This window comes from Prionailurus bengalensis, chromosome B1 (assembly GCF_016509475.1).
Source record: "Prionailurus bengalensis isolate Pbe53 chromosome B1, Fcat_Pben_1.1_paternal_pri, whole genome shotgun sequence".
Taxonomy (NCBI): Eukaryota; Metazoa; Chordata; class Mammalia; order Carnivora; family Felidae; genus Prionailurus; species Prionailurus bengalensis.
Genome location: NC_057344.1, coordinates 117,312,803 through 117,324,880, shown reverse-complemented (window position 1 = coordinate 117,324,880; position 12,078 = coordinate 117,312,803). Strand labels below are relative to the sequence as shown.

Below are 12,078 nucleotides of genomic sequence, written 5' to 3'. Positions count from 1 at the left end.
AATGCTTAACTGACTGAGCCACTCAGGTACCCCAGAAGATACTGTCTTTGAAGAGTTTAGAGGCACATGGACTTTGAAGCCCAAAGGCTTGGGCTGAAACCCAGTGCCACTACTCACTAGCTTTGACTTGGAGCAAGTTATTTAGGTGGAGATGGTAATATCTATTAAACATATGTAAAATATTTAAAGCAGTGCCTGGCCCACAGTTACCAATAAAACAGTATTAGCTATTGTTGAAGATTGTTCTGTAAACAGAACACCCTTATTCTTATTTATGGCTGTTAACTCCATTCCTTCTTCGATGTACCACACTGTATTTAACCAGCCATCCACTGAGGCACATTTCAGCAGAACAGTGCTCCAGTGAAGATTGTCCATGTATCATTTCATATACGCTTGAATATATCTGTAGGATAAATTCCTAAATTGGAATGGCTAGGTCAGAGGGAATTAGCATTTTGAATTTTGATAAGTTCTCAAAATTGCCCTTCATAAGAGTTGTAGCAATTTATGCGTCTGCCAATAATATTTAAGAACCATTCCCAATAGATCTTACCCAACTACTTTTTTTTTTAAGTTTGAGAGAGAGCACGTGCACGCAGGGGAGGGGCAGAGAGAGAGGGTTAGAATTCTAAGGCCCCCACACTGTCAGTGTGAATCCCGATGGGGCTCTCAATCCCACAAACCGTGAGATCACAACCTGAGCCAAAAATCAAGACGGGGACACTTACCTGACTGAGCCACCCAGCTGCCCCTAAATTATTTTTATCCTTGCCAAATTTAAATGTGACAAGGCCTCCCCTTTTAATTTGACTTTCTCTTATAGGAAAAGATGGTCAACTTTTCACAGGATTTAAGTAATTTTTTTTCTATGATGCCCTTTGTTTTGTGCATGTTTGATTTGTAAAGCTCTTTAGATAAAAAGGGAACTTGGTTCTTTTTATATTTTTCAGATTTTTTGTTTTTTGCTCATCTTACTGTTTTGTGCTATTTTTATCTTAAAAGTAAAAATTTGGAGGGCATTTGCTATGATGAGCACGGGTGTAAGTGATGAATCACTAAAGTCTACTCCTGAAACTAATACTGTATGTTAACTAACTAGAATTTAAATAAAAACTTGAAATTACAAAAAAAAAACTTTTAAATAAAAATTTGAAACTTAAACTTTCTTCACGAAGAAACTGGCCAACTTCTTAATGGCATGCTTGGAGCTATGAAGAATGCCTATTTGTTGACATAGAAAAATGGCTAATATATTTCATGAAAAAAAGGAAGTTACCACACTGGGAAAATGTTTATACTCATGTGCATTAGCATTCATATATCTCCATAGGACAATGTTCAGAAGTTAAAATGTTAGTAATTATCTCTGGCTTTTGGGATCATGGCTTATTTAAATTTTCTCTATGCTTTTGTACTTCTGTTTTTCCTACAGTGGGCATTACTGTATTACTTCTGTTTAAAAAACAAAAAATTGGAGTGCCTGGGTGGCTCAGTCGGTTAAGTGTCTGACTTTGGCTCAGGTCACGATCTCACCGTTCATGAGTTCAAGCCCTGCATGGGGCTCTGTGCTGACAGCTCAGAGCCTGGAGCCTACTTCAGATTCTGTGTCTCCCCCTCTCTACCCCTCCCCTGCTCACGCTCTGTGTCTCTCTCAATAATAAACGTTAAAATTTTTTTTAAAAAACAAAAAATTGGGGCGCCTGGGTGGCGCAGTCGGTTGAGCGTCCGACTTCAGCCAGGTCACGATCTCATGGTCCGCGAGTTCGAGCCCCGCGTCGGGCTCTGGGCTGATGGCTCAGAGCCTGGAGCCTGTTTCCGATTCTGTGTCTCCCTCTCTCTCTGCCCCTCCCCTGTTCATGCTCTGTCTCTCTCTGTCCCAAAAATAAATAAACGTTGAAAAAAAAATTTAAAAAAAAAAAATTAAGCCCTTTGTATTTGAGAGGTAAATCCCAGCAAACTGTAATGATCTTAGTTGTCTAGCTGGGCTGGTTTCTCAGCAAGGCCATGATGTATAAGTAAAACTGCCAAACTCCCCCTCATTTTCTTTTGGCCACACAATTAATAGGTAAGGTAATGGACATTATGTTGTTGTCTTTGTAAATTGAAGTTGTAAAGGCACAAACCAGTGTAGTTACAAATAAGTACATTCAAATTTTATCGCCTAACTTTCTGGCAAGTTCTGCAGCATTTATTGTTTCTCAAAAAAAAAAAAACCACTTTCGATACTATAATGCTTTAAACTGAAACCATGAAAGTGTCTAATATAGTTTTATATTTAAACCAGTATTTTGGAATCAGAAGTGAAATTTTTATCTAATAGGTAACTTGTTTGAAGCACGAGATCCATTTTTCCCTTAGCTACCACCGCACCCTGGTAACATTTCCTTTTAAAAAGGGAAAGAATCCTTTAACGTAAAACAAAAACCTGGTTCCCCCAGAGCAACTCTATAGAGGAAGAGCAGTGGTGGCCTCGCTCACCGTGATTTACGCTGTAGCTTTAAATACCTGTGCAAAAGGACTAGTTGACTCTCGTCAGGATGTTGTGGTTTGCCTGCAGTGTCTGGCATAGAGATATTAGCGAACATTCCACAGGGTCTTAAGGTAATCCTTGTTTTCTTAAAATTTGCAGGTTAACTGTAATAACCTTATATCTTAGTCTTAACCCAAATACCTGTGATGATTCAAAGCTGACTTACGGGGAGACATGTAAGCCCCAGCTAAATGTTTTGGCCCCAAATATTGTTTGTATTAATTTGGCAAGGCACAGGGACAGGAGGAAAAGAAATATGTGTGTGTTCGCTGAGTCAAGTACATGCCTCAAGGACCTATTTCCCCTCAGGTTTTTGCTGTGTTCTTGGAATATCGTTTATTCAACACATGACCTCAAAGCCCTACCATGTGGCAGGAATGTAAAATGGGGTGGTTTGGGGGAAAGGTTGGTCCTGACATCAACGAGTTCATGGTCTGCTGGGGGACAGAAACCCGTAAACCAGGGATTTCAGTCTGAGAGCAGCAGGCGCTGCATAGGAGGCCAGGCAGTTCTGAGCGCAAAGTGTTTCCCTGCCCCTCACTGGCTAGATGACCCCTTGGGTGCCCTCACCTCTCCAAGCCTTAGTTTCTGCAGATGCACAACAAGCCAAATTCATGTTCACTTCAGAGACCAGTTAGCAGGGCTGAAGGTGTTCCCTTTAAAGAGCCTGGCACCGGGAAGTATATGCTAGTTGCCTATTTGGTCCTTTGAATGCTCAGAGGGAACTTAGTAGAGCAGTCACTTGAAGAATAGGACATCCCCCAAATAATCTTGTCTTACACAGATTAAGCATAAGAAAGGATGGTTTATCTTTTAACTGAGAAATAAGTAGTGTCTCTACCAAAACAGGTACATGTGGTCAGCATTCCAACCACATATTTCTTACGGACAAATCAGTGCTGAAACACAGGGTTTTCAGTTGGCTGTAATAAAACAGCTGGTGGGGGGATGTCATTTGTATATGGACTGTTTCCAAATACTACTTGCAACTTTCCCTCTCTTGGGAAGCAATATCCCCCCACTTCACTGCTCCTTAAACTACCCGCCCCCCACTATTGTGGTTACTCTAACAATAGGGGGAAGCAAACTCTGTAGCCCTAGGGATCTGAGGACATCATCAGACTGATTTGTCCAAATTGAAAGTGTTTATTAATTTGTGTACATGTAAATGTAATAAACATTCTATATATTATGTATCATGTTACAGATTTGCTTTGATATAAACATGTCTTAAGCTACTTACCTACAAAAAAATTGATGCTCCAGGAAGATGTAGAGGTTTCCAGAACACCTCTGCATCTTCCTGGGATTCGACGTACTCCCATGTAAGAAAAACAGCAAAACTGACCTTTGCAAAGGACCCTTCTTGCTTTAGAGATTTAAAAAAAAAAAAAAGTGGAGAGAAGAGAGAATAAACAGATCCAGTGCCCCTTTAGATCACCGTCTGCTCTGCTGCCTGGAGGTTAATTATCCACATAGAAAATTCTCCCTGACAGTTTAGAGTCAGCCAGCCAGCCAGCTTGACAACATAATCAGACGCTGGTGAGGATCAGGAGATGGGGAGCTTGTGTCTTCCCGTGTATGTCTGCTCATACTCAGCAGGAAATATTCATGGTGTTAGGATTACTAATTATCTATCGTGTCCTTGCCATAATTTGTACTCTCCAGGAGCCAAGTATTTTCTGTAAACACAAACCATAGAATTTAAAGTAGGCATAGAAATAAGATCCCCCTCTCCACCCCCGCAAATGTGGAATTCTGTACAAGGGACTATCCCAGTTTGCAGTTTCTGCAAAGTAAATCTTACTTAAGTTTCGCCATCCATGCTGTCTGTGCTAGAAAGGGATGTCGGCACGTACACACACAGCCCTGCTTTTCCCATTCCAGGTGGACAATATCTGACAGTCTCGGGAGCCAAAGGCCCAGGGGGAAAGGCCGCTCGCTTGGTGCTACCTCTCGGCCACCTCATGCATTCAGGGGACCTGTGCCTGTCGTTCAGGCACAAGGTGACTGGGCTGCACTCCGGCACGCTCCAGGTGTTTGTGAGAAAACACGGTGCCCACGGAGCAGCCCTGTGGGGAAGAAATGGTGGCCGTGGCTGGAGGCACACACAGATCACCTTGCGAGGGGCTGACGTCAAGAGCGTAAGTAGAACCGCGAAGGAGGCAGAGCCTGGGAAGTTTTCCTTTCAGAGGAGAACTGTAGGATCTGAATCTGAAGCAGCCTTGTTCTCTTCATTAATTCAGGCACAAAGCTTTGTTTTTCTGGGTGTGAGAGCTCCGTTCATTCATTGCCTCTTCCTTTAATCCCTTTTGCTGCTGCTTATGTTCTTCGCTGCAACCTCTGATCACTGCCACTCTCCCCCCAGCAGCCTTGGTGAAAATCCCCTATTTTTGTGAAGAAAATTCAGGAATCGAAAAGGAAAAAAAAAAAAAAGTTAACAGCAACTTGAAAGGGCAGAGGGGGTGAGCTTAACTGTTGCTGCTTTTCCTTTTTCTTCAACTCCTTTATTTTTCAGAGTTACCCTAAAGTGTTTCTTTTTTCTTTTTTGAAGTATTTCTTTAAAGTCTTTTTTTTTCCCCCCCTTTGCCTCAGAGATCATAGTTAAACAGCCTTGGGTGGGAACCCAGAACAATATGCTTGGGAAGTCCTATTCAGGAGAGGATGTGGGAAAAGCTTTGATTGAGTATGTAAGTTTTATCTTAAGTAATCAAGTCATAGGTGGCAATAAGATGCACTATAGCATCCCGCCGAAATAATGTTTTTGGAGGAGCATCTTTATGCTCCTATTCATAAACCTTGCTATTAGGAGATTATGCGTAGGTGACCACAGATACAGTTTCGAGAAACTATGTTAAAAGGGATAGACTCCATTTATATAAGCTTTTATCAGTCTTAGATTTATTGTACTCTTTGAAAAAAAAGTGTAACATTGTCTGGAAAAAAAAAGGCATTTCAAATCCTAGCACAGGAAGGTTTCTGTTTTTAAAAAAGCAAGGATGATCTACAGAAGATAAAATACAAGAAAGGTTTTTTCTTTTTTTTTTCTTTTTTTTTTTAAAGTGCTTTACAAGCAATTTCTCACTTAAATTTTAAATTTTTTTTTCTTTTTCAACGTTTTATTTATTTTTGAGACAGAGAGAGACAGAGCATGAACGGGGGAGGGGCAGAGAGAGAGGGAGACACAGAATCGGAAACAGGCTCCAGGCTCTGAGCCATCAGCCCAGAGCCCGACGCGGGGCTCAAACTCACGGACCGCGAGATCATGACCTGGCTGAAGTCGGACGCTTAACCGACTGCGCCGCCCAGGCGCCCCAGAAAGTTTTTGTTCTTTACGTAGGTAAAACAACACTGTGATTTCAGTGTGGTGTTTGGTCTGAGTCCATTTTAGGCCAACAAAGTCAGCCTAACCCAAGGAGGAAATAGCAAACGTCCACGATAGGCGGCATGATTATGATCTTCCAGAGTTTTGGCTCTTCTTTCTACATCTTTATGTCTGTCTCATTTACTTCTGTCCTTGGTAATCTTTCACAAAGTGTCCGCTTCATAAACATTCCTAAACTGAAGTAGTCTGTCATTCAGAATGGCTTTTTAAAGAGTGACATGTATCTGATTAACAGTTTACTCATAATTTCAGTTTCTACCAAAAGGCAAGCCTCAGGTGACCCTGGCTATGTTCTAGTCTTTCCTTCTGTCGAGTAAGTTTACTGTTTGGTTTTGGGGGAACGTTTGCCTTTATTTTGTGAAACGAATGGGCATTGGGAAGGGGCAGAGGAGGCTTGACTGGTGTGTGCATTCTCTCCCTAGGTCATCTTCAGAGGTGAAAAAAGGCGTGGCCACACTGGGGAGATTGGATTGGATGATGTGAGCCTGAGAAAAGGCCACTGCTCTGAAGAACGCGAGCAACTCCCGAACTAGCAATGAACTCCCCCTGTGGCTCTTTTCTTTTTCCAATCTTCACCTCCTGTCCTCTCCTCCCTCTTATCAGGCCTAGGAGAAGAATGGGTCAGTGGGTCAAGAGAAAGTCTGGTGGGTGACCCACACCTTGCTGGCCTGCTTTTGTGCAATTCCGGTGAATAGTGACACCCTCCTTGGAATATAGGGGGCACCTGTAGACACATCCAAGCCAGCTTTCGGTGTTGCTTTCCATCCTGTGTCTTTTTTGGGAAGGGCCCTGGCATGTGACCTGTGCCATCGTTCCTTCTGGTTACAGGTGTTCCTAGTAGCAAACCATGGGAGAAGTTTTCAAAGGAAATCTGTGCAAATGGCCATTCTGTTATCTGTTCAGTGTTGTACCATGAGTAGTATTGACTTCCCCTAAGAGATGTTGTACAATGTGCTTGTGAAATTGGTTTCTCCCCTTGGCTTGTTAGCTCTGGCCTGACCTGAACTCTGACTTTTACTGCCATTCACTTTATAAAAGAAGGGCGTGTAACTTATCAAGATGCATTTATTCTCGTTATCTGTATTTTTCTTTTAAAGACATGACGTAGAATGGACACGTAATCCCTCGTTAGTAGTATTGTGTTTCGTGTAAATGTGCTATTGATATTAAGTAGTTACGTGTTCCTAATATATACAGACTCTAGTTGCAAGGGAAAAGGCAGCTTGCGAGCTCTTGAATTAAAAAATACCCGGTGAAATGTCATCCAGTTCCATGACCTTATTTTGGCAGCAAGAGAAAATTGGAAGAGATGTCAGGTGTGGTAGTGGAGGGATGAATTTTTTCATGGCCTTGAGTTTGATCACGATACAGGATAGCGAACCATTCATGTGGACAAGAAGCTGAAGTTTACATATAAAACTCTCACTGTTCCAGGGTATACTTTAAAACCAACAGTTTTTACCATAATAACATGGCTCTCTTTGGTAATCAGTAAAACATGTTGTAAAAGTTCTGTTTGTTTCAGAGAAAAGATCCTGTTTATGGAAGGGTGAGGGGAAGTGTGGGGGAAGCTCCGTTGGGACAGATTTTCATACAGGTTTTAGATCCGCATACATGGAGGCAGGTCTAGCTCCTAACGTATGTGCCGTCTTGTCAGAAGGGGTCAGGGAGCAGGTCCTGTGCCTGGACGCATTGATGTGTCGGAATGGGATTCACGCACACAATAGAGCAATAAAATCTGGGAACCCCCCTCCCCCAATCACATTTCCTCCCTGCCGATTTTACCTATATATGAAAAAAATACCTAACTTTTAAAAGGCAACTTAGTCCTGAGACTTTTACTTCATTCCTGATTAAGTAATCAAAATATTCTCTGCTGTTTTTGCCAGGAATCACAAAGATGATTAAAGGGTTGGAAAAAAAGATCTATGATGAAAAATTAAAGGAACTGGGATTATCCAGCGTGGAGAAGAGAAGACTGAGGGGCAAACCATTGCTGGTTTTCAAGTGTATGAATGGTTGGTACAGAGAGGATGGTGACCAGCTGTTCTCCATATGCGCTAAGAATAGAACAAGAGGAAACAGGCCTAGACTGGAGTGTGAGGGGGCATTTCCTGGCAGGGACAATTGTTAAATTAGAATCCTTTGTTAAAAAAAAAAAAGTTAATCTCTCTCCCTCTCCTCTTTCTCTCCCTCTCCCTGTCTCTCTTCTTTCTCTCCCTCTCTTTTCTCTTTCTCCCTCACCCTCTTCGAAGGTTTAAAAATAGATAAAAATGTGTTTATTTAAGATGGTTAAAGATGTTCTTACATCAAGATAGAGTGACAGATTACAGAATCTTCCAAAAGCTGTTTTGATCCTATTACTAGGTAATGAAAATCTTCGGAACTTACTCATTCGGATGAGGCCAAGGTCTAATTTAGGCATTTACCTCTTAGCCTCCTAATGGAGGAGAATCAAAAGGGGGGGAAACCCCATCAAATGGGGAGCTCACTGAAAGATCTCTCCCTTCATGGCAAACCTAACAGGATTAAAACAGTAAAATATCTGTCCATCATACTCTTTTAAAAATATTGTTTTTTGTTTTTGTTTTTGTTTTTTTCCCTATCTCAATGATGCCCTAATGTGGTAGGGTTCATTTCTTTTTTTGGTAAAAGTATAACCCTTTCACCTGTTCAGTGGATGATAGTTCAGGTTTTTAAAGAGACCATAGCAAGGAACAGAGGCTAGAGAGTTGTTTTTTGTTTTGTTTTGTTTTAATCTGGTGCATTCTCTCTGCAATGTATGTGACAAATTGGCCACTGAGAGAGAGTGCTATGCTATGCTCAACACCAGTTTCAGGATCCTTGCTTCACCCAGCCACTATAATTCAGTTTCATTTGTCAATGGGAATCTCCCAAGTTCCACAAATTTACCTATTTTTCCAAAAACAAAAATCACCAACAGAGTATCTTTAGTCATTTCACTTGGTGAAGGCAGGATGGGAGCAGGGATGTAAATCTGTGAGCCTTTGAATAGGGGCCAGATGGTATGGCTTTAGATCCATTTTTAATGATTCATTTCCTTTGTGGTCATTTAACTGCACAAGAGGAAAGGGGGAAATAATTGAAAATGTCACTTTTAGGTGCCAATAATGGATTGCACTAAACTGACAGAAGTTATCCAAAGTACTGTATAACATCTTGTTTATTATTTAATGTTTTCTAAAGTGAAAAATGTTAGTGGTTTTCCAAACAGCCAAATAAAAATAATTCTTTGTAAATAAAAGCACTGTTAATGATACCTATTGTCTGTTATTGCTTGAGTGTTGTTTTGTTTTTAGTTGGGAGAATACTGGAGCAGTCTGAGGTTTCACGAAGGCCATCTATCGTAGAACCCCTCTTACTGCTTGGAAGTGACCCACATCGGGATGCTTTCTGGGCTATGAAACAGGAGACCCTCTTCATCAGCACGCACAGGGCACGTCATACCTTAGCAAATTGCTTTAGTTACATTCCCTTGTATCTCACTTCAACATTAGCCTCAAGTCCTTTTATAGGAAGGCAGGATAAACTAGAATATATCAATATATAGGAATTAGAAGTGAAAAGCCTTTTTTTTTTTTACTAGTGTTGGTTTTGTTAGTTTATGGTAGTTTACTCGTATTCCAATAACCTTTCCTGATGGAGAAAACAACTATAAGGAAACAAAACTAAGGACATCATTCAGGATTAAAAGTTTTCCTGACAAGGTAATGAACCCCCATCCTGGCACTGCAAAATGTAATGAGGGATAGTCCTGGGGGCCCCTCAACAAATTCCCCTGTTGCAGGACAAAGAGGAAAATCTGGCGTTTAAAAGAGCCACCTAGCAGGGGTGCCCGGGTGGCTCAGTCAGTTAAAGCGTCTGGCTCTTGATTTCAGGTCGGGTCTTGATCTCCTAGTCTGTGGGATCGAGCCCCAGGTCAGGCTCTGCACAGACAACACAGAGCCTGCTTGGGATTCTCGATCTCCCTCTCTCTGCCCCTCCCCTGTTCGTGCTCGCTTGCTCTCTATCTCAAAATAAACTTAAAGAGCAATTAGTATACAAAAGATCCAGCCCTAGACAAGGATGTGGAGAAGAGGGAACCCTCTGAAACTATTGGTGGGAATGCAAAATGGTGCAGCCGCTCTGGAAAACAGTATGGAGCTTCCTCAGAAAGTTAAAAATAGAACTACCCTATGATCCAGCAATTGCACTACTAGGTTATTTACCCAAAGAATACAAAAGTACTAACTTGAAGGGATACATGCACCCTAATATTTATAGCAGCATTATCAACAATAGCCAAATTATGGAAAGAGCCCAAATGTTTATAGACAAATGAGTGGATGAAGATGTGGTATGTATATACAATGGAATATTATTCAGCCATAAAAGAATGAACTCTTGGTACTTGCAATGACATGGATAGAGCTAGACTGTATGATGCTAAGTGAAATAGAGAAAGACAAATACCATATGATTTTAGTCATAGGTGGAATTTAAGAAAAACCATGGGGGGAAAAAGAGGAGGTGGGGGGGGGGGGGATGGATGAAATAGGTGCTGGGGATTAAGGAGGGCACTTGTGATGAGCCCTGGGTGATGTATGGAAACATTGAATCACTAAGTTGTACACCCAAAACTATTACACTGTATATTAACTAACTAGAACTCAAATAAAAACAAAAGAAAAATAACAGAAGATCCAGCCTTAGAAAGCTGTCAAATGGTGGGAGAACTACTGAAAGTCTCCCCAGGTCAGAGGGGCAGGTCAGGGCATGGCTAACATTCCTCATTCACATTGATAGCATGGATGAATGCAGTCCAGTGCCCAAGCCAGCTTACCACCTCAGGGGCCCTGGGCCCCTAGCCCACACCAGCCCTAGCAGTCCCACTGAGGCAGCCCTAGCACAGCACACACCGGGACACCCCTGGTCAGCATTCACTACAGCCCTAGCTGTTTCACCAAAGTAACAGGCAAAATGTACCCCAGGATACTCCAGACCCATACAGCATTGGCCCCAGACCGCTTGCTAGGATGGCTCTATGCATTGAACACTCCAGGACCCTGTACCCCATACCTTACCTCAGCTCCAGCTGCTCAGGCAGGGAGCTCTCTCTGCAAAAAGCCTCAGGACACACTGGCTTGTACCCACTTCAGGTTCAGCCGTCCTGCCAGGGAACCCTCTGTGTGGAGAGCCCTGGGACTTCCCCCAGCCCATGACTTCAGCTCTGGCCATCCGACCAGGGCAGCTCCAGCACAAAGTGCCCGGGGACACCCAGCCCATGCCAGCCACAGTTCAAGCCAGCCAAACTTGCCAAGCATATACAGTCTACACAGAGAATGACCATACACAAACCATTCCTTCAAGTTTAGAAGTAGCTATTCTGCCTAACTTCTAGAAACAAACACAGAAAGTCAAGCAAAATGTAGAGATAGAGAAATATGCTCCAAATGAAAAAACAAGACACCCCCCCCCCACCACACACACACCGCTCATGCTCTCTCTCTCAAAAACAAACGTTTAAAAATTTTTAAGTGCAGAGCCTGTTTGAGATTCTCTCTCTCCTTCTCTCTCTGCCTCTCTCCTGCTCACACTTTCTCTGTGTCTCTCAAGATAAACTTATAAAAAAGGCAGAGACAAATATCACGATTCCATTTATATGTATACTCTAGAAAACAAATGAATAAACAAACCAAAAGCAGAATCGGACTCGTAAATACAGAGAAGTGGTGGTTGCCAGAGGAAAGGTGGGGATGGGCAAAGTGGGTGAAGGGGAGTGGGAGATACAGACTCCCAGTCATGAAATGAAGAAGTCGTGGAGATAAAATTACTGAATGTGGAATATAGGCAATGGTATTCTAATAGTGTTGTATGGTGACAGATGGTAGGTATATTGTGATGAGCATAGCATAGGATATAGAATTGTCAAATCATTGTTGTATACCTGAAACTAATGTAACTTTGTGTTTCAACTATACTTGTCTTAAAAAAAAATCAGTAAAAAATTCATTCTGCAGAATTATAAAAAATGTGCCCAATGGCTTCTTTCTTTCCAATATGCAGAGAACGCTTATCAGCTAAGGAACTCAAATTTTAGATAAGTACATACTTTAGCAAAAGGGAAAGAAAAACGACAGTTTCCTTGTCTCAGAGATAT

General features: G+C 41.9%; 1 protein-coding gene across 6 annotated transcripts in view; it reads left to right on the top strand.

The window, feature by feature from the left end:
- The window catches only part of NPNT (nephronectin), an 83,818-nt gene extending 74,620 nt beyond the window's left edge, over positions 1–9,198 (top strand). For 4 of the 6 annotated variants that reach the window (XM_043571155.1, XM_043571165.1, XM_043571175.1 and 1 more), the window contains 2 exons: positions 4,421–4,677; positions 6,341–9,198. In XM_043571155.1, coding sequence (XP_043427090.1) covers positions 4,421–4,677; positions 6,341–6,451 — 368 coding nt within the window. In that variant the 3' untranslated portion in view covers positions 6,452–9,198. The remainder of the gene's footprint in view (positions 1–4,420; positions 4,678–6,340) is intronic. The other 2 variants (XM_043571182.1, XM_043571188.1) reach the window with 2 other exon arrangements.
- Positions 9,199–12,078: the final 2,880 nt, after the last annotated feature.